Below are 26,693 nucleotides of genomic sequence, written 5' to 3' on the forward strand. Positions count from 1 at the left end.
CGGGGAGCCGAGAAGCCCTGGGTGCCCAGCGGACGTGCAGCCCTGAATCTGTTGTGGTGCCAGTTGGCACAGCCATAGATTTCCTCAGCAGCCTGGGGGTGGGCTTGGAGAAGGCGGTTTGTCACAAGGCTCTGGGGCTGGGGACTGGCTGAGCGGGTGAGGTGGAATGGTTGGGTGAGGGGATTCAGGAGCTGACAGGCGTGGCACAACACCTTCTCAGTGGCCCTGATAGAGGCAGGGCCTGAAGCGAGCCCAGGAGGGATGGCAGATGCTGTTCAAAGGGCTGAGGCCCAGGGGGCTGAAGGAGGCATGTGAGGGAGCCGAAGGGGTGGAGATTGGGAGGGGAGGGGAGATGGTGAAATACACTAGATAGTTACTGCCCTCCGAGCATTTGCCATGTGCCCAGCAGGGTGCTGAGGGCTTCGTGGCCTCCTGTCAGGGTGTCCTCAAGTCAGCCCGCGAGGTAGGGGGTATTCTGAGTGTTCTACAGAGGTGAAAACAGGGTCAGAGAGGTAAAGACACTTGCCCAAGGTCACACAGCTGGCCACTGTCCACACTTCAGTTGGGATCCAGGGTTGCCTGACTCCGAAGCTGTCCTGGGGACCAGGCTTCAGAGATGGTGGAGAAGTTTCGGGCGTGATAGAGATGAGGTCCTGAGACTGGTGTCTGAGGCGGAGGGGAGGGCTGTGGAGTGGATGAGACCAGAAGAAGCTGGGCTGAGTGGCAGTTCAGGGTCCCCTGCACAGCAACTTTGCTCAGGGTGGCCGCTCTGTGCCTGTCAGGAGGGCTGTCTCTCAGACACAGAGCCCGTGCTGGGCGGCAGGAGGCAGGGAGAGTACAGTCCCTGGGGTTCTTGCAGACGCAGACCTGTTTGGTGCTGGCTTCCAGAAATAGGGGAGGGGCTAGGAGTCCAGGAAAGGAGTACCATCTAGTTTGGGGATAGCATGGGCTGAGCTCTGTCCCAAATGCTGTTCCAGTCTCATCTGCCCAGCATCCTCTACGTGGGCTGGGTCTTCCGCTCTGCACTTAACAGCGGCCTCCATCCTTGCTACCCAGCCTGTGGGAGAGGGCCTAGATGAGCTCATGTCTGAGCAGGAAGGCGGGCTTTGGAGAATGCGAGCTCCCAGCCCCTCCTCCAGGGCTGGCGGTCCTTCCAAGACCTAGACCAGACACATAAATCAGGGCAGCCCAGAGTCCGGGGAGGCTGGGGCCAAGGCAGCAGTGGCCTCCTGGAGCACCTGCTGCTCTCCTGGCCCCAGGGGCAGTGGGGGAGGGTCTGCTGGATGTAGGCACCTGCCCCAGGCCCTTGGGTCTCAGAGGAGCAGCATTCTGACCCGTGCCTCCAGGTCATAGTCCAGTGCTGCTTGGGGAGTGGAATCCGGGCCCAAGACCCAGCCCCTGGCTTGCCATGAATCTTGTCCCAGAGGCAGGCTTGGGCAGTGGTCACAGGTGCCCAAGTTGGCTGTTTGTCAGCCCTAGGAGTCAGCCCAGCGAGGGGAAAGAGCCTGGGCTTCAGGCTCACGAAGCTGTGTGGTCTTGGACAAGTCATTTCCCCTCTCTCTTCCTCAGTTTCCTCATCTTTAAACAGAGATGATGATCCCTACTTCCTAGAGGAGGATTAAAGGAGACAAGTATGGACAGCACTTGGCTCAGAAGCTTCCCAGAGCTCATTAATATGAGCAGCCACTGCTCTCCAGTCTCCCCCAGTCTGGCTGAGGCAGGAGGAGGAAAACATGGTTGCGAGGCTCGGGGGAGTCCTGCGTGGCCTTCTGAGCCTCAGTTTCCTTATCTGTAAAATGGTGGCGGTGGGCCAGGGGGCAGAGTGTGATGCTCACTCAGCATCTCCTGCAGTTGGTTCCAGACCCTAAGGCTGGAGGGCCAGCAAGGCTGCCTTCTCTGCGCCACTCTAGCAGGACAGACCAGCCTTTGCTGAGCCCCTGCCACCACCTCCGTGTTCCAGGTGAGGAGCCGGAAGAGGAACCGAAGGTGAAAACCCAGTGGCCAAGGTCGGCAGATGAGCCTGGGCTGTACATGGCGCAGACAGGTAACTCGGGCCCGCCTCCCTTCCTCTGCGGCGGGGGCCCGACTATGTGGCGTCTGCTAGTGTGCGTGCTTGGCATGTGCCCGTCTGTGTCTGTGTTCTGGAGCTCAGTCGCATCTCTCTGCCGTGTGAGGCCTGTGGGCAGGGCCGGGTTGCCTCCTGAAGAGCCTGTCACTTGGGGTCAGGGTAGGGGGATCCCTAGAGACTGAATGCTTGGGAGGTGCCCCTTGCCGCCGACGCTGTCCCTCTCTCGTAGGCGACCCGGCAGCTGAGGAGTGGTCCCCGTGGAGCGTGTGTTCCCTGACGTGTGGGCAGGGTCTGCAGGTGCGGACCCGCTCCTGTGTGTCCTCCCCTTATGGGACCCTGTGCAGCGGGCCCCTGCGGGAGACCCGGCCCTGCAACAATTCGGCCACCTGCCCAGGTATGCCCGTCATCCCTGCCCGCTCTGCCTGCAGCATTAGGTCCTGCCTGGGACTTGAGCAGGTTAATCTTCCAAAGATGGTTGGTGCCTTCTCCTTTCATTCAACAAATTTGACTGTTCCCCACACTGTGCCCAGCCCCACACAGAGAACTGGGGACACAGATGAATCAGACCAGAGCCCACACCAGTGGGCTCGGTTCTGGGCACATCACTCCCCTGATGCCTACGTCCCGGTAATCAAGGCTCATCTTTTTACTCTGGTCGCTCTCCTTGTTCCCTACGCTCTGGCCGTACCGGCACCTCTAGCACTTTCCTGCCTCCCTGCCTTTGCTTTTTCTTGTCCTATCCCTCCCACCCTACCTTGGCTGTTAAAATTCAGCCTGTCCTTCAAGATCTAAGACAAATGCCACCTTTTTTTTTTTTAATGAAAGCTTCCCTGACCATCTCCTCCCTCCTCTGGCTCCCCATCCCACTCCCCAGGGAGCCCCCCAGACTCCTAAGCCTTCCCGAGTTCAGCATGAAGTTGTGGAGAACGTGCATGTGCCTGCCTGGGACAGATGGTCCAGCACAGAGGGGTGGGGCTGAGCGGCTTCAGCTGGTCCTGCTCCTTGTGCCCTGCGGGAGTGAAGTGGTGCCTAGGCCTTGGCCAGCTCCTGGCTGTGGATTTGAAGTAGGGCCTACTTGGGAAGGAGTCTTGGTACACGAGGGTGTGGCAGGAGCTTGCAGAGGGCTGGGGCCAAGCTGTGTTCTAGAGTGTGAGCGCTTTATGTCAGTGTCCATGTAGAGGTTCGTGTCTATTGTGTGTCCATGCGCTTGGGGCTGGGAGGGGCACTTCTCTTGCCCCAGGGCTGCCGTGTTGAATTCATGCTCTGGGTCTGGGGATGGGGAGCCGTGGGGTGGGGTGGGGCGGATCTTGAGCCCTTTCCTGGGACCCCTGGCTCCCCTCCTGGGTTGATCCTAGTCTCCCTGCCGGGTGTCCACAGGAGGTGCCCTGTGTGAATTGGAACTAGAAGCCTGTATCTTCCACATCCCCTCAAAGGGCGGAGTCCTGGCGCCCTGAGAGATCTCCCTGGCAACAGAACCCAGGGAAGAGCCAATGAGGAGTGGTCGCAGAGCTGCCGAACTCCTGATTGGTGGGCGGATGGGCAGTGGGCGGGGCCAAGGTGCCGCCCAGCCACCGGCCACGTGCTTCCTTGCAGTGCACGGCGTGTGGGAGGAGTGGGGGTCCTGGAGCCTGTGCTCCCGCAGCTGCGGGCGGGGGTCCCGGAGCCGGATGCGGACCTGCGTGCCCCCCCAGCACGGCGGCAAGGCCTGCGAGGGTCCCGAGCTGCAGACTAAGCTCTGCAGTATGGCCGCCTGCCCGGGTCAGTAGCGCCCGTGGGCTTCCAGGCGGGCGCTGCCCAGCCGGGTGGGGGTCGGGAGACCCAGGGGAGGCAGCCAGGTCCCGTGCCCTGTCCCTGGGGGCCCCATGAACTTTGACTAAGCATGGGGAGACCGGCAAAGTATACCTGCCAGCGTGGGAGGTGACCTGGCCCAGCCTAGATTTGGAATTGGCACACTGTGACCCCATCAAAAGGGGGCTGCTTACCGGTGACCCTTCCCCTAAGCCCTGGGCTACCCTTGCTGTTCATAGCACTTTGGTGCTTATGGCCAGCTGGGCTGGGAGGGGACACAGAACTGGGCTTAAGCATGGACAAAGATCAGAAAGTGCCCCTGGGGTCCCCTTTCCCTAGCCAAAAGAGCACGTGCATCCGTGCTGAGTGGGGAGGTAGGTTGTGTTCCAGGAGCTGGTGACAGGCAGGCAGGACCAGGCCCAGGCACCACCTGCTCACTCCAGCCCCCCTTCATTCACGCCTCTTTAGTGGGTCCTACCTGGCTCAAGTCTGAATGCCAGCAGGCTCTGCCATCTCCCTGTGGTGCTCTGCCCCCACCAGTCCTCACACCCTTTGCTCAACGGCCACCCCTGCTTGTGTCTCCCCATGCAGTGGAAGGCCAGTGGCTAGAATGGGGTCCCTGGGGCCCATGCTCCACGTCCTGTGCCAATGGGACCCAGCAGCGCAGCCGGAAGTGCAGTGTGGCTGGCCCAGCCTGGGCCACGTGTACGGGTGCCCTCACCGACACCCGCGAGTGTGGCAACCTTGAGTGCCCGGGTGAGTGCTTGGTGCAAGGGCGGCAAGTGGCGGCCCTGGCCCTGGGGGCACCTGGGGCCACTCATGCCCCCATCTCCTGCAGCCACAGATGGCAAGTGGGGGCCGTGGAATGCGTGGAGCCTATGCTCCAAGACGTGTGACACCGGCTGGCAGCGCCGCTTCCGCATGTGCCAGGCCACGGGCGCGCAGGGCTACCCCTGCGAGGGCACCGGAGAGGAGGTGAAGCCCTGCAGTGAGAAGAGGTGTCCAGGTACTGCCCGCATCACCCAGGGGGCTGGGGGACAAGCATGTGGGCCTGGCTGAGCGCCTCCGCTGTACCCACAGCCTTCCATGAGATGTGCAGGGACGAGTACGTGATGCTGATGACGTGGAAGAAGGCAGCTGCTGGCGAGATCATCTACAACAAGTGCCCCCCCAATGCCTCGGGTGAGGGGCGGGGTGGCTCTCCCTGCAGGCCCCCACCCCCGCCATCCTTGCTGCCCCCTTCTGGGCCCCCAGCTTCATTGAGCTTCCATCCTGAGGTGCGGAGCGAAGTGGGTGAGAGCTTGGCCCCCACTCCCAACCCTCTGTCCTGTCCCCCTGCAGGGTCTGCCAGCCGCCGCTGCCTCCTCAGTGCCCAGGGCGTGGCATACTGGGGGCTGCCCAGCTTTGCCCGCTGCATCTCCCATGAGTACCGCTACCTGTATCTATCAGTGAGTGTGCCCTGCTGGGCTGGGGTGATGTAGGATCTGTTCCAGACACTGGTAGCGGGTGGGGGGAGCTTGGTTCTTGCTCATGCCCGTATGCCTTGGCATATATTCGCTGTGCCCACTTCTGCCTGGCTGTGCCTCTCCTTGCCTGGCAAACTCCTACTCATACCTCAGGGCCTAACTCTCAAGTGTCTTTCCCTTAGCCCTGATGCCCTTATCGCCCCCTGAGCTGCTTAGTCATTAGGTGTTAGGAGCACTCCTTAAAATGTCTGTGTTCTGTTAGACTGGGAGCTCCTTGAAGGCAGGGGCAAAGTTGAATTTATTTATGTGTCCCCACTGCCCAGCCGAGGGCCTGGCATGGGGTAAGAATGTTGTCAGTGAATGTGGCCTGTGTGTAGATGTTTGACTGTAATTGATATTTGCTGTGTATTTGCATTTGGGGCTTGTATTTGAAAGAGAGAGAGAGAGTGAGCATCACACCCCAGAGTGTGCATGACCCCTCTGGGATGGGAAGGTACCCTGTCCCTGTACTGTGCTTATCATCTTTTATACGTACATCTGAGCACCTTCTTTCTCTAGCTATTTCTGTTTCAGTCTTTTTAAAGTATCTTTGGAGATTCTCTCTTTATGGATCTCTTTCTCAGGCCCCTTCAAGCATCTCTATCTGACTTTTTCCCCCTCCCTCTACCCCTGGATACAAGCAATAGGTGGACTGGAGAGGGACGGGCCAGGGGCTGGTCCCAGCTCCTGCATACCAGTGACAGCAGTCCACCTGTCACCTGCAGCTTCGGGAGCACCTGGCCAAGGGGCAGCGCATGCTGGCGGGCGAGGGCATGTCACAAGTGGTGCGCAGCCTGCAGGAGCTGCTGGCCCGGCGCACCTACTATAGCGGGGATCTGCTCTTCTCCGTGGACATTCTGAGGAACGTCACTGACACCTTCAAGAGGGCCACCTATGTGCCCTCGGCTGATGACGTGCAGGTACCGCCCTGCCTCACCAAAAGGAAGGAGGGCTGAAGCCCCAGACTGAAGTGGGAGGCCGAGCCCCCATGGCAGAGTCTGCTGGGGGTGACAAGTTGGCTGTAACGGGAGAGCTCCCATCTCTGGGCTGGCCCCTCCCGACACTTGCTGCTCTTTCCCCAGCGCTTCTTCCAGGTAGTGAGCTTCATGGTGGATGCAGAGAACAAGGACAAGTGGGATGATGCTCAGCAGGTAAGGGCCTGGGCTTCCAGGCTTCTTCCCCTATGACCCACCCCCGCCTTGGACCCTTACACACTCTCTGCCCCCAGGTGTCCCCTGGCTCCGTGCACCTGCTCCGTGTTGTGGAGGACTTCATTCACCTGGTGGGCGATGCTCTCAAGGCCTTCCAGAGCTCTCTGATTGTCACAGACAACCTGGGTACTAGGAGGCAGGCAAGGGAGGGGGTGCAGGATGTGGTGGAACCCAGGCCACCCTTGGGAAGGGATGGTTCTGAGGGCTCTTCCTATTTCTCTCTGTCTCTGGCCCTGTCTTTCCCTCATTTAACCCCTTATTTGTATCTTTCTCTTTGTGTTTCTTCCCTTCCCCCATCTCTGTGTTTGTACTGACCTCCGTGTCTGCATCTGCCTTCCTGATGTCTGTCTCCCCCACGTCTGTCTCCTCTCCTGTGTCTGTCCCCTCTGTCTCTGTCTGTCTGTCTCCGGTGCGATCTGCCCCCTTTCCTCCCCTGCAGTGATCAGCATCCAGAGAGAGCCCGTCTCCGCTGTGTCCAGCGACATCACGTTCCCCATGCGGGGCCGCCGGGGCATGAAGGACTGGGTGCGGCACTCTGAGGACCGCCTCTTCCTGCCCAAGGAGGTGCTCAGCCTCTCCTCCCCAGGGAAGCCAGCTGCATCTGGGGCAGCAGCAGGCAGCCCTGGCAGGGGGAGGGGCCCGGGAACGGTGCCCCCTGGTCCAGGCTACTCCCACCAGCGCCTCCTCCCGGCAGACCCCGAGGAGTCCTCCTCCTACTTTGTGATCGGTGCTGTGCTCTACCGCACCCTCGGCCTCATCCTGCCGCCCCCCAGGTGAGTCCCTGGGAGGGGTGGATCGGGCTGCTGAGGGTCCAGGAGGCCCAGGTGAGGAAAGGAGCTGAGCCTGTGTTGGCCACAGAGAGAGCCATCTGTGGCCTCCTGCAGCCTTGGGCAGCCCTCGCCTGGTTCTGGACACTGGTCCTCTCAAAGATGACCATGCAGCTCCCAGAGGCTTCAAGGGGGGTCCAGGGAGTGTTGAACTGAGCTCTAGACCCCACCGAGCTCTAGGCCTTGCTTTGGGCCTTGGCTCTCTGGTTGCCCGCTGCCCCCCATCCAAAGTACTTTCGGAAATCCTCCCTGGGTCTGGGCACCTGCAGGCAGGAGCCAACCTCAGTGCCTGTCCCTCAGGCCCCCGCTAGCTGTCACATCCAGGGTAATGACAGTGACTGTGCGGCCCCCCACCCAGCCACCAGCTGAGCCTCTCATCACAGTGGAGCTCTCCTACATCATCAACGTGAGTGGGGGCCCAGACAGGGACCCCAGGTATACCCTAACGTGAGTGGCCAAAGGCCTGTCTGATGGGGAGGTGGTCTGTCCCATAGCAGGCTGAACCTCTGACCTGTGTGGGGCCTGCCGTGGCAGGCTGGTGGTGGTCAGGGCTGGTGAGCTCCCCAGCCCACACTGCGCTCATGTCTTCTGCTCCCCAGGGCACCACAGATCCCCACTGCGCCAGCTGGGACTACTCCAGAGCGTGAGTTGGGCCGGGGCTCTGTGTGGGGAGGGGGCTGCCCCAGGACTTCTCCTCAGGAGGGGACCTCCTGCCCGTGAGGTCAGAGGGTTCCTTGGTGCCATCCTGGGCCTAAGGGATCAAGAGCACATCCTGGGTCTCCCAACTGCCTGCCTCTTAGACGTGGCCTTGCCCTGGATCTCACTTGTCCTTGGGCAGTGGCCAGTACAGCTGGCCTGGGGCTCACTCCACTTCTCCCGTCACCCAAGAGATGCCAGCTCAGGGGACTGGGACACCGAGAGCTGCCAGACCCTGGAGACCCAGGCAGCCCACACCCGCTGCCAGTGCCAGCACCTGTCCACCTTTGCCGTACTGGCCCAGCCACCCAAGGACCTGGTGAGTGGGAGGAAAAGCCTGGGTCAGGCAGGGGAGGGGGCTCCTGGGTTGCTGGTGGCCATCTCTGACAGTCTTGGCAGGGACCTGGGTGATCCCGCTTCTGCACCTGAGCAGGTACACTTGTGGGATTGTGCATGGAAGGCTGTCCCCGGGATGGTGGTCACAGTGATGACACGTACCTGGGGTGTGTGGTGGTGGGCGTTTGCGTGCATGGACACACACATGTGTCAGCTTGTGTGTGGAAGAGGGGGTGACTGAGCATAAATATGTGTCCACGTGTGTGACTGGGTCTGCTCTGTGCACATGTGAATACAGCGGTGAGTCCCCTTCTGTGCGTGGGTATGACAAAGGTGCAGATGCCAGTTTGTACTAGACAGGGAGTGGGGAGGATAAGGTCACCCCTGCAGCTGCCCTCTCCCTCTGCTCGTCTCCCCAAGACCCTGGAGCTGGCAGGCTCCCCCTCGGTCCCCCTCGTGATCGGCTGTGCTGTGTCCTGCATGGCACTGCTCACCCTCCTTGCCATCTACGCCGCCTTCTGGAGGTAGGTGGGACACAGGCAGGGCGGGGCGGGAGGTGGCCGGCAGCCCCAGGTTGGGTGGGGCAGCTGGCTCCTCTGTCTCTGCCCACCGTGCCCTCGCAGGTTCATAAAGTCTGAACGCTCCATCATCTTGCTGAACTTCTGCCTGTCCATCTTGGCCTCCAACATCCTGATCCTTGTGGGCCAGTCGCGGGTGCTGAGCAAGGCAGGTGCAGGCTCACGGGGGTGCAGGGTGTGAGCGAGGTGAGGGGGGCGGGGCGGAGAGTGTTTGCAGGTGGCGGTGTGTGTTTGTGTGTATGTAACTTAGTGACAGATGTTTGTATACAGTTGAGCCGTGTGTTGAGTGAGGGTGTGTGTGTGGGAAATAGTGTGTGTGAGCATCCGTGAGGGCGTTGGAGAAGGGGTGTGTGTGTATTCCAGTGACGAACGTCTGTGTACATCTGTGGACGTGTACACGAACCTGTGTGCATGTGTGTTGGGTGGGTGGCATTTGTGGAGCCTGGGCCGCCTCATGTCTGCGGGCATGTGGGAGCCTGAGCAAGGCCTCTTGTGTCACCTGCCTGTGAATGACCTATGCTGGCTGTCCCTCATGCCCCCTCGGCCTTGTCTGCCCATGCCAGCACCATGAGTGCCAGGCGTGGGGCCTGCGTGGCTGTGACGTGGTAGGTGCTCCTGTCTGCCCCCCTCCCTGCCAGCCCCATCTATGCGTGGGTGGCCTGCCCACCCGCCTCCCGGATGCCGAGTGCTGCTTGCGTGTCACCGGGCCTGTGTCGTGCTGTGTGTGGGTGCAGGAAGGCGGGGGTGCCTGGCAGGGCTCTGTGGTGGGTGGAGCTCGGGTGGGCGGCCATGGCAGCGCCCAGTGGCAGGCGTGGGACGCCTGGCGCCTCCTGCCCTGGCGGCTGCTCAGGGCCACTCCCTCCCCTTCCCTCTCCCTGCAGGGTGTGTGCACCATGACAGCCGCCTTCCTGCACTTCTTCTTCCTCTCCTCCTTCTGCTGGGTGCTCACTGAGGCCTGGCAGTCCTACCTGGCTGTCATCGGGCGGATGCGCACCCGCCTCGTTCGCAAGCGCTTCCTCTGCCTGGGCTGGGGTGAGCAGGGCCCCTGCTGGCCTCTGTCCCTGGGCCTTGGGGGCAGGGGCAGCAGGAGAGGTTCAGCTCTGGCCCTGGCCTGGCTCTCTGGGCACAGGCGCATCCGGGCTGGGGGTCTGGGAGGATGAGAGGACCCTGAGGCCTGGCAACCGTCTCACTGTGGCTCCTCCCACTCTTCCAGGTCTGCCTGCCCTGGTGGTGGCCGTGTCTGTGGGCTTTACCCGCACCAAAGGATATGGTACATCTAGCTAGTACGTGGGCCTCCCATGGTGGGCACTGGGAGTTAGTGGACCTGTTAGGTTACCAGACTGGGCATCAGGCCTTCTTAGGCTGCAATTCTAGCCCACATCTGCTTTGGGACTTTGGACAAATTCTTCTCCGTCTCTGAGCCTCGGTTTCCCTGACATAGAAGGATGTGTTGGGATCAGAGAATCTCTGAGAACCATTTAGCTCAGGGATCAATCAGCCTTGTATTCTCCTCATGGTAGCCTCAGGGCCTGGGCCTTTATTAGAGGGGAAACTGAGGCTCAGCAAGACCCAGTGGCTCACTCTAACCCTGTCTGTTGATGTGGGCCTGGCAGCCCAGGGGGCACTGAGGGGTGGTGTTTGAGGGTGGGGAGCGAACCTGCTGGTATCTGACGCCCCCTCTTTGCCCCCTACCCCAGCTGCTGGCTCTCCCTGGAGGGTGGCCTGCTCTACGCCTTTGTAGGCCCTGCGGCCGTCATTGTCCTGGTATGTGCCCCTTCAGCGTCTGGGGAGGGGCGTGGCCCCAGGGGCTCTACCTCCTCCCTGTATCACAGCTCCTGCCTGGGGGTTTCCCTGCCAGGAGGGCAACTGGTGATCCTGTCTCCCCCACCCCGCTCCACCGGGCCCCCAGGTGAATATGCTCATCGGAATCATCGTCTTCAACAAGCTCATGGCGCGTGATGGCATCTCAGACAAGTCCAAGAAGCAGAGGGCCGGGTAAGGGGGTCTCTGCGACTTCGCCTTGAGGGAAATGGTGTAGGGAGGGCCGTGGCCACTCTCGGAGTCTCAGGGCTTGACGGCGTGACCGGGGCTCCCTGACCTTGGCGCATCAAGGGTGCAGGCAAGGTGGGCACCCGGAGTGCTCAGCTGCAGCCCCTCACCCGCCCTAACCCACCTCTCTCTCTCGTCTGCCCTCCCCCTCCCATCCCACTCGGGGCTCACGTTGCCCCATCTCCTCCCACTTCCCATGTGTTTCCCCCCTTCTCCCGTGTCTGTGCCGCCCCCGAGGTCGGAGCGGTGCCCCTGGGCCAGCCTGCTCCTCCCCTGCTCAGCGTGTGGAGCGGTCCCCAGCCCCCTGCTCAGCTCAGCCTCGGCCAGGAACGCCATGTTAGTTGTGCCCCCGGGGAAGAGGGGGGGCGGGCGGGCGGGGGCAAAAGAATGGGGGGCAGTGCCCATGGTTGGGGGAGGAGGGACATCAGCCCAGTGCCCTGGAAAGCTTGCCCTGCCTTGCCAGCTGCCACACACTCTGAAGGGCTCAGCGTCGAGGTGGCAAAGGATGACAGGGAGTGAATGTCTGTGTCTCCCAGAAAATGCTGGGTTCCTGTGCCCATCCCTTGCTCCCCACCCCTGCCCCCACTCCCAGCTTATGTTTTATCCAGGCACAGCCGCAGACCCCTCCTTACACCCCCCACCCTACAAAGGCTCGTAGAATCTTAGGCTCTTAGAATTTTTGAGTCCATAGAACCTTAGAATTAGAAGGATAGAATCTTAGAATAAGATAATCAGAAGCTAAGAATGTTAGAATGAGTGAATCACAGAGTCTTATCATCTGTCATAGAATTCGAGACTTAAAAATTCAGAGGCAGCGAATCTCACAATCAATAGGGGGACAGACAATCTTGGAGGTAGAGACTTGGTTCACTGAGACCCTCCTGGCAGCTGAGAGTCTTAAAACCCCAGCCGTGCAAGAGTGGAATGAATGAATCCACAAGGGCCTCGGGCCCAACCTCCCCCCCAGGGCCAGAGATCCATCTGAGCCTCCTTGACCAGTGGGGTCCAGGTTTATCTTGCACACCTCCAAGATCCGAGAGCTCAGTGCCTCTGGAGGCAGCTGGCAGCATCTCTGGGAAGCTTGGCGTGGTGGAAGCTCCTCACTTGGGCTGCCATCTGCCTCTCTGACCCGGTCTCTCAGAACCAGCAGTTAAAAGGGTGGGCTTTGGAGGTGGCCAAGCTGGCTTAGCATCCCGGCTTTCTCTCTCCCTGCCCAGCTGGGCGCACTCCAGTTTCCTCATCTGTAAATTGGGATAATAATCCCCATGCCTGTTTATTGGAGTTGTTTTGATCACAGTGTGAACTAATGTACATCAAGTGTTCAGTGTAGGGCCTGGCAGAGAATTGTGGTTAATCAATAGTCGCTCATATGACTGTGATTAGCCCTGTCTTTAGTCTTGGCTCTGCCCCCGGCGGCTGTGGAGAACAGTCGGCCCGCCCCTCGCCAGGCTGAACAGCCCTGAACTGCTCTTGCTAGAACAGGTCTTGGCCCCCTGCCCATGTCTCTGCCTTGTCCAGAGCTGTGCCCCACGCTGCCTGGCTCTCCCACCAGGGGCGTTCATGAGGCAGAGTGGGCTGGGTGTGGCACCTGGCCCAGTAGGGCAAGACTGCCCTGCCGTGCCCTGGTAGGCTGTAGCCAGTGGGGGCAGGCTGGCACTGGGGCCTGGATGCAGGGCCTATCTCCTTCTGTCCTCTGCTGTCACCTGTCGTGGTGGTGGTGGTGTGGGGTGTGGCTTAGGCCCTGATCCCAGCTCTTACAGCCAGCCCCAGCTGTGATCTTTTTGTCCAGGGCTCTGAGCAGCCGCTGGGAGCCCGGTGCTCCCTCCTTGGGAAACTGAAGGGAGAGCCTGTGCTGCACCCCCTGGCCCCCATCTTCTCCCCAGAGTTGTGCTCTGCCTGTTTAATCTTTCTGGGTGACTCTGCCCATCTCAGGCTCTCTCTCACTATATCTGTCGTCTCTCTTCATCTTCTTCCTTTCCTCCTCTCCCACAGTCTCTGGGGATGAGGCCCAGGCCTGTGATTCTGTGCAAATTGAGGCTGAAACTCACAGCATCTGCCTCTGTCTCCCTCCTCCTCTCCTCTTCCATCTTCTCCGTCTCTGTCCCCTGATGCTGCCTCTGTCTCAGTCCTACTGTGTCAGTGCATCTGTCCCTCCCATCTCCCCTGGTCCCTGCTCTGGCCCCACAGTTCTCTGCTTTCTGTCTCTGTTCTGTTTCTCTGTCTCGGCTCCTCAGCCCCTCTCTGCTTGGGGACATTACTGAGGTCTTAGAGTTTGGGGCCCTGCCAGTCTTGGGGAGCTTAAGGGCCCAGGCTGAGTACAGGCCTGGGCTCAGCCCGCCCTGACCTCTGGAGTGTCACTCTGATGGACCCTCTGCTGCTGTCCTCAGGGCCTCGCTCTGGAGCTCCTGCGTGGTGCTGCCCCTGCTGGCGCTCACCTGGATGTCTGCTGTCCTGGCCATGACCGACCGCCGCTCCGTCCTCTTCCAGGCCCTCTTCGCTGTCTTCAACTCTGCGCAGGGCTTTGTCATCACCGCTGTGCACTGCTTTCTGCGCCGAGAGGTGGGGCTGCGCCTCTCCCGCCGCTGCCTGCCCCTCACCATGCCAGTCCTCTCGCTTCTCCCCACCGTGCAAATGGGAGGATGAGGCCCCGACCAGACCCCGAGCTGGGCAGCCCTTGATATGGAAGCTGTTGGCCTGGGGCAGCCTTGGCCTCGGCCTCCTGGCCTCTTGGGGCTCCTTCTCCCCTCTGACCTTCCCCTAGGCTGGATGCGCTTCTTTTCTTCCACACCTTCCTGGGTGCCTGGGGTGGGGGGCACAGCCAGCTGTGGCCAGGGGCCCTGTGGTGGCCTCAGGCCCAGCAGGCCCCCGCTGCCCCCAGGTCCAGGACGTGGTTAAGTGCCAGATGGGCGTGTGCCGGGCCGATGAGAGTGAAGACTCGCCCGACTCGTGTAAGAACGGGCAGCTGCAGATCCTGGTGAGTGAGCAGGCCTAGGCAGGGCACAGGTGGGTTCTGGGCACCCCTGCCGTCCCCCTGCCCCAGACCCCTCACCTACCCCATCCATGGCAGGGAGGGAACAGAGACTGGGTTTGATTCAGGCTCAGCCACTGACGGCTGGTGGCACTGGGCAAGTCCTTCCCCATGCAGTTTCTCCACCTATAGCTGGGGCTGGAGTAGACCTCGTCTGGGGCCTCTCTGCACCCCATTGGGCAGTGTGCTATGGGCAGCGCCTCTGGGTGGGTAGGGAGAGGCCTGAGCCCCCCACCCTGATACATTGATCTCTCTCTGCCCATCTGCTCTCTCCCTCTCTGCCTATAGTCAGACTTTGAAAAGGATGTGGATCTGGCTTGTCAGACAGGTGAGTGTGCTGAGGCAGAGCTGAGAAGGGCCCCAGAGATGGGCAAGAAGGGAGGGCGCCCAGCCCCATGATGGGAGGCCCTGGGAGGGGTCTGGCCATAGGATTAGCTTCGAGCCAGACAGCCCTGAGTTGGATTCAAGGCTGTGAACGCCGTTTACTGTGTGACTTTGGGTGAACAGCTTACCTCTCTGAGCCTCAGTTAACACATGTGTAAAGGAGAGAAATCTGACCTCCTAGGGTGGGTGGGAGCCTTGAGTGAATTAGGGGACAGCAAGTGCTGACCAGGCTGCTTGGCACATAGCGTCTGTTAGATTTCTGTGATTCTTACTAGAATCTCTTTCCAGGTCTGTCTCCTGGGGAGGAGCTGCCCAGGGAGGGGGGAGGAGCAAGGCCCTTTAGACAGCCTTGGGGCTCTGGGCTCAGAGGTTAGGACCTGCACCAGGGCACTGTGGGAGCTGGGCCTTCCCCTGCCTTGCCGTGGCCTCTGGGTTAGTCGTTGTCTTAACCCCTGAAGTGTGAGAGAGTGCCAGCCACCCAGCTGTCTCTTCAGGACCCAGATTCCTCCTCTGTCCAAGCTCAGGGGCTTGGTACCTGCCCAGCCCAGGCAAGGGCATCTGGGGGCTCCTCCTCCCCAGGACTTACCTCCCTCCCACTCCTGCCCCCAGTTCTGTTCAAGGAGGTCAACACTTGCAACCCGTCCACCATCACGGGTACACTGTCCCGCCTGTCCCTGGACGAGGACGAGGAGCCCAAGTCCTGCCTCGTGGGTCCCGAGGGCGGCCTCAGCTTCTCACCACTGCCTGGGAATATCCTGGTGCCCATGGGAGCCTCACCAGGGCTGGGGGAGCCGCCGCCTCCCCAGGAGGCCAACCCCGTGTACATGTGTGGGGAGGGTGGCCTGCGGCAGCTGGACCTCACATGGCTGCGGCCAGCCGAGCCTGGCTCTGAGGGGGACTACATGGTGTTGCCCCGGCGGACTCTGAGCCTGCAGCCTGGCAGTGGAGGCGGAGGTGGCGAGGATCCCCAGAGGGCCCGGCCTGAGGGCACCCCGCGGCGGGCTGCCAAGACACTGACCCACACCGAAGGCTACCCCAGCTTCCTGTCTGTGGACCACTCGGGCCTGGGGCTGGGCCCTGCCTATGGGTCTCTACAGAACCCCTATGGGATGACCTTCCAACCACCGCCGCCGACGCCCAGCGCCCGCCAAGTACCCGAGCCAGGGGAGCGTAGCCGGACCATGCCCCGCACCGTGCCTGGCTCCACCATGAAGCTGGGCTCCCTGGAGGTGAGGGCCTGTAGGGCATGGGGTGGGGCTGGGAGGCCTGCCCCATGTGCCTGAGACTGAGTCGCAGGCAGCAGCCAGGAAGGGGCAGCTGGCAACCTCCCCAGAGCAGCAGCTTTGTACAAAGTTCCCGGGAGTGTGTGTGCTGTGCGTTTCTGCCTCCGTGTGTGCTCACAGCGGCTCCAAGGGAATCCGGGTTTCTCTGAACTCCTCAAGTGGGCTTGGCCTTTGTGCACTGAGGGTGGACTTCTCGAGGCATTCACACTTGCCTAGTGCCTGCTTTGGGGTGCCTGGTTAGCATGGGTCTTCCTTTAAGAGGCCTGTGGCTCAGGCCCAGTGCTGTGTTGTTAGAGAAGAGATGTAATCTGGGCTGAGAGCCAGTTCAGAGCTGAGTGCTGCTGATCAGCAGGGAGATCTTGAGGATAACCTCTCTGAGCCTCAGTTTCCTCATTTGCAAAGTGGGGATAAGATAGCAGCCTCGTGTAGACTTGTCGTGAGGACTAATTGAGTGATAAAAAACATTTATCTCTATGGAACAGATGGAAAGTGCTAGATACCTGGGAATTGCTGCTATCATCCCTGAAATCAGCCTCAGGCACTGCCCGTAGGCCTGTGGTAATGGACCCTCTCTTCCTGAGAAAATGGAAGCCCCTCTCTGTCCTTCTCTGTGGGTTTTCTGCAGATGCCCCACCTTCCCTCTGGCCTTCTCAGGCCTGCTCCCTGCAGGGAGTCACTGGCAACAAGCAGGTGGTAGTGGCCCACTGTGGAACTCTAGAACATTCTAGAATTCTACTTGGAGGGATGAGGGGGATGTGGATAAGGAAAAGGGCAGGAGTCACAGCTGACACAGTTGGTTGCTCATGTTCTGCCTCAGAAACCTGCTCCCCATCCTCCACACAAAGGAAATTAAGTTAGCAGCTAGAGGGTTCGCAAGTTTAGTTTTTCTCCCAAAATGTTTCTTGAACAGTTGGTGCCTGCTCCTGCTGCAGATGGCAGAAACAGGAAGGCGTAACAAAGACAGAACACTCGACACCAGCAGTGGGGAGGGTGCACACAGCGTCATGGCAGGTTTCGTTCTGTGGACACCTGCCCGTGGTTGGGCCACTGAGGAGGGGTCAGCATGGGCTCCCTGTGTGGGAGGTAGCCATAAATGTCACAGCATCTTGAGGGGTCAAGGATGACGTCCAGAATTCTGGTGTGGGCAACTGTGATGGGGCGGAGGCGGAGGAACGGGTTTGGGGCGGGGAACTCTGAGTTTTTTCCATTGGGCACAGCTGTGTGTCCACTGCCTGTGGGCAGCAGGGGACAGGGAGAGATGTCTTGCTCCCTCCAGAAGGCAAGATGTGGCTGAGAATGGAGACGACACACACGTGCAGGGTCAAGGGCAGGAGAAGATCCAGGGCAGAGTGTGGAGGGCCTACTTGGGGAAGCCAGGGTGGGTGGCAGCAAAAGGGAGAGGTGGGGGACCGAGAGAATGGTGTCCTGAAGGCCAGTGGTGGTGAGCATGTCTGTGGGGCCTGGGACTTCGGAGATCTAGATAGTGTCTTAGTGCCATCCCTGAGGGCCTTGGGGCAAGTCCCTTCCCCTCCCTGGACCTCACTTTCCCCAGTGTAACCTGGGAAAGTTGGCCTTGGTCTCATGAGCACTCCCAGGCCTCCTCTTTGAGCCGCACTGGACGCTGCCGAGATTGGAGGCTGTTGGGACCTTGAAGGGGGTCTTGGGCAGTGAAGGCCTGGAGAGGTGTGAGGGGGGCGAGGAGGTCAGGGAGGCAGGGCCTGGTTTGGCAGGGAAAGGAGGAAGGTGGGTCCAAGGAAGGACTGAAAACCTGAGTCCTCATGTTTGCAGGACAAGTGGAGGGTTCCAGGGAGAGGGGAGCCTGTGGTTGGTAGAGAGAAAGGGGCAAGACAGGGCAGGACAGAGGGGTGGAATCCCGATACAGAGGAACGAGCGTCTGCTCTGTGATCCCATGTGGGAATCGTGTCCCTGCCACATTGGAAGTCTGTACTGTGACCCTTGGCCTGTTTGTGATCGTGCATCTGCACGTGTGCCATGTGTGTGTGTGTGCGCGCACGCACGTGCACGCTCCTGGTGAGCATCTGCCTGCAGGTTGGGGCATGTGTGTGCATCACAGGGGCAGCAGGGAGTGTGGGCCAGGGGCCGGAGCTGCAGCCCTGTGGCCGGGCGGTGCCTCGGCGCCTCAGCCCTGGTTCCCACAACCCCAAGGGCTACCCTTGAAGGATTCCTAACTCCTTGGCCTGGGCTGGGGGGATGGTGCAGCAGGCAGACTCTGGGGTACCAGATTTCTTGTCCCTAAAGCCCATGCATGTGGTAAAAAGCTTTCTCCTTCTCTGCCTCCTTGGTGCTCCTTCCCAGCGAAAGAAGTTACGGTATTCGGACCTGGACTTTGAGGTAAGTGCTGTGTGTGGGTGTGTGTGTTGAGGGGCGGGCATCTGTCTGTGGTATCTGTCCCTGGAGGGCCTACTTCTAAAATTAGCCCACGCCCTATTGCAGAACCCAATCCCAAGACCCTAAGCCTGTGGTTTTGGTGGGATCTCCCCAACAGCCCCTCTCTGCCCAAGCCCATAGCTCTAGGGTGGGAGAGAGCCAGGCCTTGTCCTAGGGGCCCAGCTGCAGGCAGGGATGTGGGGACCCAGGACACTGAGTGCCCTGGGCGGGGCGGGGGGAGCACCACCTCTGACAGCCTGTGGCTCCCAGAAGGTGATGCACACCCGGAAACGGCACTCGGAACTCTACCACGAGCTCAACCAGAAATTTCACACTTTCGACCGCTACCGCAGCCAGTCCACGGCCAAGGTGAGGGCCCCTCTCGTGGCTGCCCGAAGCTGAGGACCCGACCTGGCATAGCAGCCCCTGGGATTGGACCCTGACCCATGGCCCCCATTGCAGAGAGAGAAGTGGTGGAGTGTGTCCTTAAGTGGGCAGCCAAATGGAGCGTGTCCGGCCTAAGTCCCCCTGGGCTGGGGGAGGGGTGAGGTGGACTCTGAGGGACTCATTTCCTGCCTCCCTGCCTGGTCAACCTCGGCTCGCCTCACCAAGGGCCTACCCATGGCATAAGCGACAGTTCTGGGGCTGTGTGGGGACAGGGAGCATTGACAGGGGCTTCCCTAGGATCTTGAGGAGGTGGGGCAGGCAGAAGACATGGTTCCAGGGGGCCACTCTGAGCACAGGGGTCAGGAACCCAGCTCTGGAGCCAGGTGGCTCTGGATTTGAACCCTGCTTTGACATCTGATTGCTCAGTAGCTTTGAGCATCACTGGTCCTCTCTGGGCCTCCTCACTTTGTCTCCATTGCAATGGGTGAGAATGTACTGGCCCATTTCCACGGACCCTTTCCACTCCCCCAACAGGAGAAGCCCAGCCCAGGGGAGCGTCCTGGCTTGTCCCAACCACGGCGACATCAGAGCTGGAGCACCTTCAAGTCTATGACGTTGGGCTCGCTGCCCCCCAAACCCCGAGAACGGCTGGCCCTGCACCGAGCAACAGCCTGGGAGCCCACGGAACCGCCTGATGGCGACTTCCAGACAGAGGTGTGAGTGCCATGCCGGACTGCCCACTGCGTATAAATATATATATCTCTCTATTTTCACACTCCACTTTGGAACTACCCAGGAGCCAGCGCCCCCTCCCCTCTCCCGAGGGCTGGGCAGGGAGGCGCAGTGGACTCAGCTGGGCTGGGGGAGCCAGACATGGTGTGGTCTAGGGGGCCAGGGCCCTTCCCTGTTTCTCACAGGTCCCTCAGCCACTGGAGCCCCATCTTTGCCCCAGACTGTCTGTCCCTGTCCCGGGCTGGGGAGGGGGGAGGGAAACTTTGTGGGAATAAACTTCACTCTGTGGATTTTGCTGCTGAGCTGTTTACTTCCCCTAGATGAGGGCCCAGCCCTGGGACCCCAACTTTGTTCCTCCATCTCCTTGGTTCACCTCACTTGGTCTCATCAAATTATGTGATGGGGTCAGGCCAGCCCTGACTGGGAGGGGGCACCTGGGCTCTGACCCCATCTTGCCCCTGATTCCCTGGGTGACCTTGGACACACCGCTTCCTCTGTAGGGCCTGGGTAAGCAGATCGGGAATGTGGGGTGGGACCCCTTGGAGGGGACCTTCCCCAGTGGCTATGATGGTCGTGGCAGCTATTCACTAGGGCCCAGAGGCTAGACTTCTTGGGCTGGAGCCAAGGCAGAGCCTAGTGACCTCAGTTTCTCCATCTGTGAAATGGGGATGGTAATTGGGTTATGAGGATGACACAAACTAATACGTGTAAAGCGCATAGCAAGTGCCTGGCACAGAAGAAGCTCCTTAAGTATTGGCTGTTACCGCTTGGCACTCAGTCTCATGCCATGCTCTGTGCTAGGAGCTTCACACACACGACCCCTGACCCCTCACACAACATTGCAGGAAGGTTTTAGGTTGCCTATTTTGTGGATAGGAAAATGAGGCCAGAGATGGGGAGTGACTTGCTCAAGGCCACAGTCAGAGGCAGGGCTGGGACTTCAAGCACAGGCTTGGTAGATGGTAGAGCCCCCCACCCTTCACCTTTATCACTCTCCCCCTGGTAGGACAGGAAGCTTGAGCTCAGCTTCCTGGGACCTGACCTTCATGGCTTCAGGGGAGCGGCGGGGAGCTGGGTTGTGGTGGAGCCTTGAGTGCCAGGGCTGAGGGTGGGTGTGGGGTGGAGAGGCCAGGCTGGCTTGGTGCCAGAGGGCAAGGGTGGGAGACTCATTGCTGGGGTGATTTCTTTACACACCTGAGTAGATGGCCTCTTGCTCAGTTCCTTGGCACCCAGGAAAAGGGGGCGTAGGATCAGCATGCAGAGACACCTTGTAGTGTGTGTCGTGGCTCTTCTGTGATCAGGCAGCATCGGGAGCAGGGGCCACAGGTGTGCAACTGCTGGCCTGGTCATTTGGTGTCCGGGCCCCTCCCCAGGAACTCAGACACAGATGCAGGCCCTTGGAGAGCTGTCAGTCACCAGGGGTGGCCAACACATCAGAGGGAGGGGTTAGGTGCTGTAGAAGTCGGGATCGGGGAGAAGAAAGAGGGACTGGCTTCTGGGGTGGGGTGGGGGGGTCACAGCTAATGGCCTCCTGGAGGGGCTGGAGGACTGGTGGCCCTGGCAGTGCAGGCTCCCTCAGTCTCTGAATCCTGCCTGCTGTGGGCCTGGTCAGAGGAGGGGGGAGAATCCTCAGGCCTGTGGCCCCGGCCCTGGGCTTTTCCAGGCCCCTGCACTCCTGTGATTGCTCATCACCTCGGCCCTCCTCCCCTCGGGCAGCCCCAGCACTTCTGTGTACAAAGCACTCACTCAGGCACCACTTCATCTGAGTCTTCAAGGTAGGTATTGTGACTGCCCCATTTTACAGATGAGGAAATCAAGGCTCAGAGAGGGGACATGACTTTCGTAAACTCTCACAGCTTGTAAGTGATTATTTTGGGACTTTTGGCCAGGAGTAGCAGAATCCTGAACTTTGTCCATTCAGGAGTTTCCAGCTGCAGCAAGGACAGTGGTGGGCATGAGTGGCTGGCCTTGGGTGAAGGGACCCAGGGTCAGAGTGCTGTCAGATGTTCCATCCCTTCCTGCTGCTCTGTGTTAGCTTCATTCTTTTAGGCAAGCTTCCTCACCGCCCTGGGCCCACCAGGCTTCCTTCTTCCAGCTCCCGTCACTCAACTTTGCCTCCAGAGGGAAAGAAACTTTCTCTTAAATTGCAATCAGAAAACCCCCAAGGAAGGGGGTAGGGCCCTGTGGTGGGCACAAACAAAGCCCCTGGCCCACCTTGTGCCAGCAGACCCTACCCACATCCTGAGCCAGGCCTTTCCCCGAGCCACCACCTAAAGCCTTCTTAGTCCTTTGCTGTGTTCCTGTCTCCTTCCTTCCCAGTTCTGGGCTCCACTGGCCACCATAGAATCCCTCTGGGGCTGAGCTGCGATGTGCATGCCCCTCCCTTCTTGTAGTTTCCTGCTTTGCATCCAGTCTGAGGAGGAAATTTAGAATCACCCTGTTGATTCTGCTCAGACAGCAACCGTAGCTGCAGCAGAGGCTCCCAAGGGCTTTGAGACTCGTGGTCAGGGCAGAGCTTTCCTGGGTTGAGGGCTGTGCTCCCCTCTGCCACTCAGTCCCCACTCCCCAGGCACTGACTTGCCGTGTGACCCTGGACAGGCCGCTGGACCTTGTCTGATGTGGGTTTCCTTCTCTGTAGGCCTGACAGCCCCTCCATTTGGGCTAATATCTACCAACCTGTCGTTTCTTTCCTGGACTTGAATTTCTCACCTCATTGTCCTCCTTATTCTCTCTGCCTCCAGTTTCTAGTCCTTAGTCCACCTGGCCCCCAGGTGTGATTTCCCCAAAATGCAGATCTGTCCAGGCCACTGCCCTGCTCAGAAGCCTGCCAAAGATGCTAGAATTAGCCTAGAATGCAAGGCCCTGATGCTGTGACTCTTGCCTACCTTTCCTGGCCCATCTTGCTCACCTCCCTGCCTATGCACATGCTGTCCCTTCTGCCTGGAACTCTTTCCCGTTTACACTGGCAAACTCCCCTTCAGACCCAGCTCAAGTAGTCCCTCTAGGAAGCTGTCCGTAAACTCCGTGCCTCAGCAGTCAGCACTCGGCTCCCACAGTGCTGGCCCACACTTTTGCTGTCTCACTGCTCACACAGAATTACTATCATCTACGTCGACCTGGTTCGGGTTTGTGTGCTCAGCCAAGGGCACCACGTGGAGCAGGCATCAGTGGGTCTTTACTGAGTGAACAGATGGAATGCACAATTCTCATTGGTTTCCTCATCTGCAAAATGGGGAGAATGATAATCCTTACCAAGCCTTCTTCACTCGGTACCCAGAACATGACTTGAGGTTATCTGTGGGGAGCATTGTGCAGGTGACATCTACCCCTCCCCCAGTTAATCCATCCTGAGCTCCAGCACTGTCCTAGGACCCCAAGTGGGAAGCCAGCCCTGGGTGCTGTCCAGGGTGCTGAAAGGACCTGCCACCTCCCAAGTCATGGGTGAGCAGACCAGCCCTACCTTCATAAGACAGACCCTGGGGAATATCCAATAAAAAAAGTAATGCAAACTACATATGTAACTTTAAATTTTCTAATAGCCATTTTTAAAAAGTAAAAAAAAAAAGGTGAAATTTATTTTAATGATATATTTAACCCAATGTATCAACATCATTTCAACACATAATTAATAAAGAAAATTACCAATGAGATACTTTATATTCTTTTTGCCTACTAAGTCTTTGAAATCTAGTGTGTGTTTTACATGTGCAGCACATCTCAGTCCAGTTTGGCTACATTCTGAGCGCTCAGTAACCACGTGCGGCTAGTGGCTACCATTTTGGACAGCCCAGTTCTAAACAGAACAAAGGCAGTGGCCTTGGGCAAGTCAATTCAGTGTCCTCTGTGAAAAGGAGGTTTGAGTACTACCCGCCTCACTGGGTCGTGGTGAGGGTTCAAGGAGCTGATACAGGGAAGGTTCCCAGCACAGTGCCAGCACGCAGTAGGTCCTCAGTCAGTGTTCCTGGAATCTAGGTATTCAGGGGAAACAGGTGGGGAGGGGGTGTTGGGGAAGTGGGAGACGGTCCCGAGGAGACCTGTGGACTGGTCTTAGGCCTACCTCAGCAGGGCTGGGGGAAGGGCGCACCCTCTGCCCTCACCCCTACAACCACTGCACGACCTGTCTTCTTTCCTTCCACCTGCAGCCCCAGACCCTAGGAGAAGGGAGGCAGGTTGGGGCTGGCACTTGAACAGACACCATAAAACTCAATTGGGTTTAATTCACTTCCATTAGGCACCAATTAAAAGGAAATTAGGTGGCCTGAGGGAGAACCTGGGTGCGAGATGCTGCCAACTTCTGCCTCTCTAGACTCATGTCCCTCAAGGGTTCCTTTTGTCCACCCAGGCAGCTCATGGGGTCCCCCTTGGGGCTTTTTAGGGCAAGTCCCTAGTATTCCCCCCCTACTGTTGCTCCCTGCACTCCTCTAAGGTCTCCAACCCCAGGAAGACCCTTCCCCTCTCATGCCCCCAAAACGCCTGCTAAGTACCCAGGGCAGGGGAGACTCTGATAAAGGTTTTGGCATTTCAGACTAGTGGGAAGTCAAAGAAGGGTGTTGAGCAGGGGACTGGCATGATCAAAATTATATGTTAACAGGATTGCTCTGGGTGGATGGGAAATGGATGGGGGCAGGGCAGATGCAGAGAGACCAGTGAGGGGACCATACATATGAAGGAAACTTTAGGGGATGCCATGGAGGGGGCATGGAATCTGTATGTGTGTAGTGGATGGAATTGTCAGCCCCTGGCGTGGATGGTATGGGAAGGAGCCAAGGATGATCTGTGGGCTTCTGTCTTACGCACGTGGATGGATGACCATGCTATTGGATTTGGGACATGGGAAGAGGATCAGCTTTGGGGGAGACAATCATGATTTTGGCCTTGGGCATGTTAACCTTGAAATACCTTGGAGATAGTCAAGGGGAAATTTCAAGTAGGAAGTAGGTGGTTAGACAGAACTGGAACTCAGGAGAAGGGCTAGCCTAGAGTCATTGGCATGGCAGGAAGCCATATTGGAGCAGGCTGTAGAGTGAGTGGGAGGTGAAGAAATGAAGATGGTATGGACAATTCTTAAAGTGGAGCTATGAAAAGAGGGAGAGAAAGCTCAGGGCCCGCTGTAGGCTCTGAAGGTGAATTAGCTGGAGAGGATGATGGAGTGTTTCCAGGAATGGAGAGGCTCTCCTTACCCCCTCCCCAAGATCTTACATAATGACAGACCAGAAATAACCAACCCTACCATCCTGGGAGGCAGGGTCCTGAGACCTGGTAATGGCTATCATCACAGAGATTGATTCTGCTCATTTGTTGGGCGGCAGGCCAGTCACAGTTCCTGAAGGGGGGATGGGGATGGGGGGCACACTCAATGAAACCTCAGCTCTAAGACCTTGTGGGAGAAGGGAGCTCTGGACTCCCTAGGGAGCTCCCAGGGCACAAAATGGAGATATAGACTTGGGGCCCTGGGCGCTCTGCAGCCCTTGCTGCTGCTCCTCCTGACCAGGCAGGCGCAGGGGTGAGCCCTCCCTGTAAGCCTCAGGTCCCCACTGGGCCTGCTCCAGGCTGGTATGTCCCCATCCCCTGCGGTGGCACGACACAGCCCCAGCCATCAATCCAACCAAGAGTCAACCAAGAAAGTCAATATTTAATTTGGGCACCATGTTAATGCCATCGATTGCCGACTGCCCCCTCCACTTCCTGAGACTCATTTGTCACTTCCCACCCACTGGGGAGGGAGTGGTGCTGGAACCCAGTGGAGGCAGAGCTCAGCCTGGGGTTGGCGTAGGAAAACTGGCCTGCGTGTGGGGGTGTTGCCCTGAGCCGCTCAGTTTCCCCTTCTCCCTAAGAATCACTGATCTGCTTTGAGTTTCCCAAGCCCTGTCTCCAGGGAGGGTGGGGAGCTGGGGAGGAGAGGTCAGCTCTCCTCCCAGGCAGGGACTGAGTCTGATTCCCTGCAGGGCCCATACACAGAGCAGGTGTGGTGGGGGGTTGCATGAAGGAGGGAAGGACAGATCCTGTGAAGTGCACCACTGTGTGAGAGAAGCGAGAGCGAATCCTGAGACTCAGAACCTGAGAGCTGTGCCGGGTGCCCAGCGCTGGGCCTGTGTGATGCTGTGGAACCCACATGGGAACCTTGAGACAAGGGTCCATCTCTAGGCCCCAGAGAGGGTGTTGGGGGAGTGTTGAGCTTAGAGGCTTAGAGTCCAGCTGGGCAGTGAAAAAGGCTGGGGGGAGGGCAGGACCCACCTCCAGGCTAGGTCGGGTCCAACTCCACTGTTTGTTCTTGTCAGCTCTGTGGATCCAGATATGGGCAAGTGGGCTGTGCCCCAGCCCAGCCCAGCCACCCTCGGGAAAGGAATGGAGTCTGTTTTGGGGGCAAGGCTTGTGTTCAAATCGCAACTCCACCCCCAGCTTGCTGAGTGACCTTGGGCAAGTTAGTTAACCTCTCTGAGCCTTAGATTCCTCCTCTGAGAAGTCTCTTAGGGTCACTTTGATCACTTTGTACAGTTTTCAGATGGGTGGGAAGGGGCAAGCTTTGGTGGCCCACTGGGTGTTAGCAGAATTCTCACACTGAGCAGCTGCCAAATCTGACGCAGCTTTGAGAAGCTGCCAACAATGCTACTATGGGGCTGCTTGCTATCAGCTACTCGCTATCAGCCAGACCTAGGCCACCATGGCACCCTTGGTGCTACTTGTTAGCCTGAGTCCAAGAGCCAAGACCATGTCACTGAGGGGACAGTCAGGCCAGGCCATCTAGCACTGGGTGACCCAGTGGGCAGACAGTCCAGCTGGAGGCACCAGCAAGGTGGCAGCAACACACAGACACACACACAAGCGGGAAGAAATGCTGCTTCGGTGAGTTTATCCAGAATTTTGCAATTGAAAAATCTAAAAAGTTGTTTTCATTTTAGCATATGTGTAAGTATTATGCTTCATGGATTAGTATTATTTCTATTATGAATTATGTATGGGGATCAGCAGCCTCTTCTCAATGGGTAGGGCATCTAAGTGTCTTAATCTGGCCCAGATGACTCCCGTCCTCTGCCACCTGGCTGACCCACCCGGAACCACTCAGTCAAGCCTTGGGCCAGGAGAGCCGGACTTGGTCATTCATTTATTCGGTAAACATTACTTGAAGCCAACTCGTGCCAGGCCCTGAGCTGGGCACTGACAATGTAAAGATGAGGAAGACATAGTCTTGAAGAAGGATGCCAGGGGGGAGGGAAGCCGGGGGAAGGGATGGATTTTGTTTCCTCTGACCAAAACCTTCCAGGGGCCTCCCACTGCTCTTAGAATAAAGCTAAGTCTCTTGCCCCTCTCTCCTCACTGACTGAGCCCCAGCCACGTGGACTCCTTTCTGCTCCTCGAACACATTTCATGGTTTCTCCCACCCCAGGGCATTTGCATGTGCTGAAACCTTCACTTGAGTGGCTTTTCCCCAGTTA

At 58.8% G+C, this 26,693-nt stretch overlaps 1 protein-coding gene across 20 annotated transcripts in view; it reads left to right on the plus strand.

The window, feature by feature from the left end:
* ADGRB2 (adhesion G protein-coupled receptor B2) overlaps positions 1-19,550 on the plus strand; it is a 36,599-nt gene extending 17,049 nt beyond the window's left edge. For 3 of the 20 annotated variants that reach the window (XM_070595869.1, XM_070595945.1, XM_070595879.1), the window contains 26 exons: positions 1,961-2,044; positions 3,662-3,826; positions 4,448-4,612; positions 4,695-4,862; positions 4,937-5,038; positions 5,198-5,304; positions 6,087-6,281; positions 6,444-6,512; positions 6,590-6,698; positions 7,012-7,345; positions 7,700-7,805; positions 7,999-8,042; positions 8,288-8,414; positions 8,852-8,955; positions 9,055-9,157; positions 9,891-10,041; positions 10,223-10,292; positions 10,707-10,773; positions 10,919-11,004; positions 13,446-13,617; positions 13,937-14,032; positions 14,375-14,414; positions 15,080-15,699; positions 18,070-18,105; positions 18,412-18,510; positions 19,063-19,550. In XM_070595869.1, the coding sequence (XP_070451970.1) occupies positions 1,961-2,044; positions 3,662-3,826; positions 4,448-4,612; positions 4,695-4,862; positions 4,937-5,038; positions 5,198-5,304; positions 6,087-6,281; positions 6,444-6,512; positions 6,590-6,698; positions 7,012-7,345; positions 7,700-7,805; positions 7,999-8,042; positions 8,288-8,414; positions 8,852-8,955; positions 9,055-9,157; positions 9,891-10,041; positions 10,223-10,292; positions 10,707-10,773; positions 10,919-11,004; positions 13,446-13,617; positions 13,937-14,032; positions 14,375-14,414; positions 15,080-15,699; positions 18,070-18,105; positions 18,412-18,510; positions 19,063-19,248 (3,605 nt within the window). In that variant the 3' untranslated portion in view covers positions 19,249-19,550. Of the gene's footprint in view, positions 1-1,960; positions 2,045-2,297; positions 2,463-3,661; positions 3,827-4,447; positions 4,613-4,694; positions 4,863-4,936; positions 5,039-5,197; positions 5,305-6,086; positions 6,282-6,443; positions 6,513-6,589; positions 6,699-7,011; positions 7,346-7,699; positions 7,806-7,998; positions 8,043-8,287; positions 8,415-8,851; positions 8,956-9,054; positions 9,158-9,890; positions 10,042-10,222; positions 10,293-10,706; positions 10,774-10,918; positions 11,005-11,295; positions 11,395-13,445; positions 13,618-13,936; positions 14,033-14,374; positions 14,415-15,079; positions 15,700-18,069; positions 18,106-18,411; positions 18,511-19,062 lie in introns of all 20 variants that reach the window. The other 17 variants (XM_070595814.1, XM_070595939.1, XM_070595821.1 and 14 more) reach the window with 12 other exon arrangements.
* Positions 19,551-26,693: the final 7,143 nt, after the last annotated feature.

This window comes from Equus przewalskii, chromosome 2, assembly GCF_037783145.1.
Source record: "Equus przewalskii isolate Varuska chromosome 2, EquPr2, whole genome shotgun sequence".
NCBI classification, from domain to species: Eukaryota; Metazoa; Chordata; class Mammalia; order Perissodactyla; family Equidae; genus Equus; species Equus przewalskii.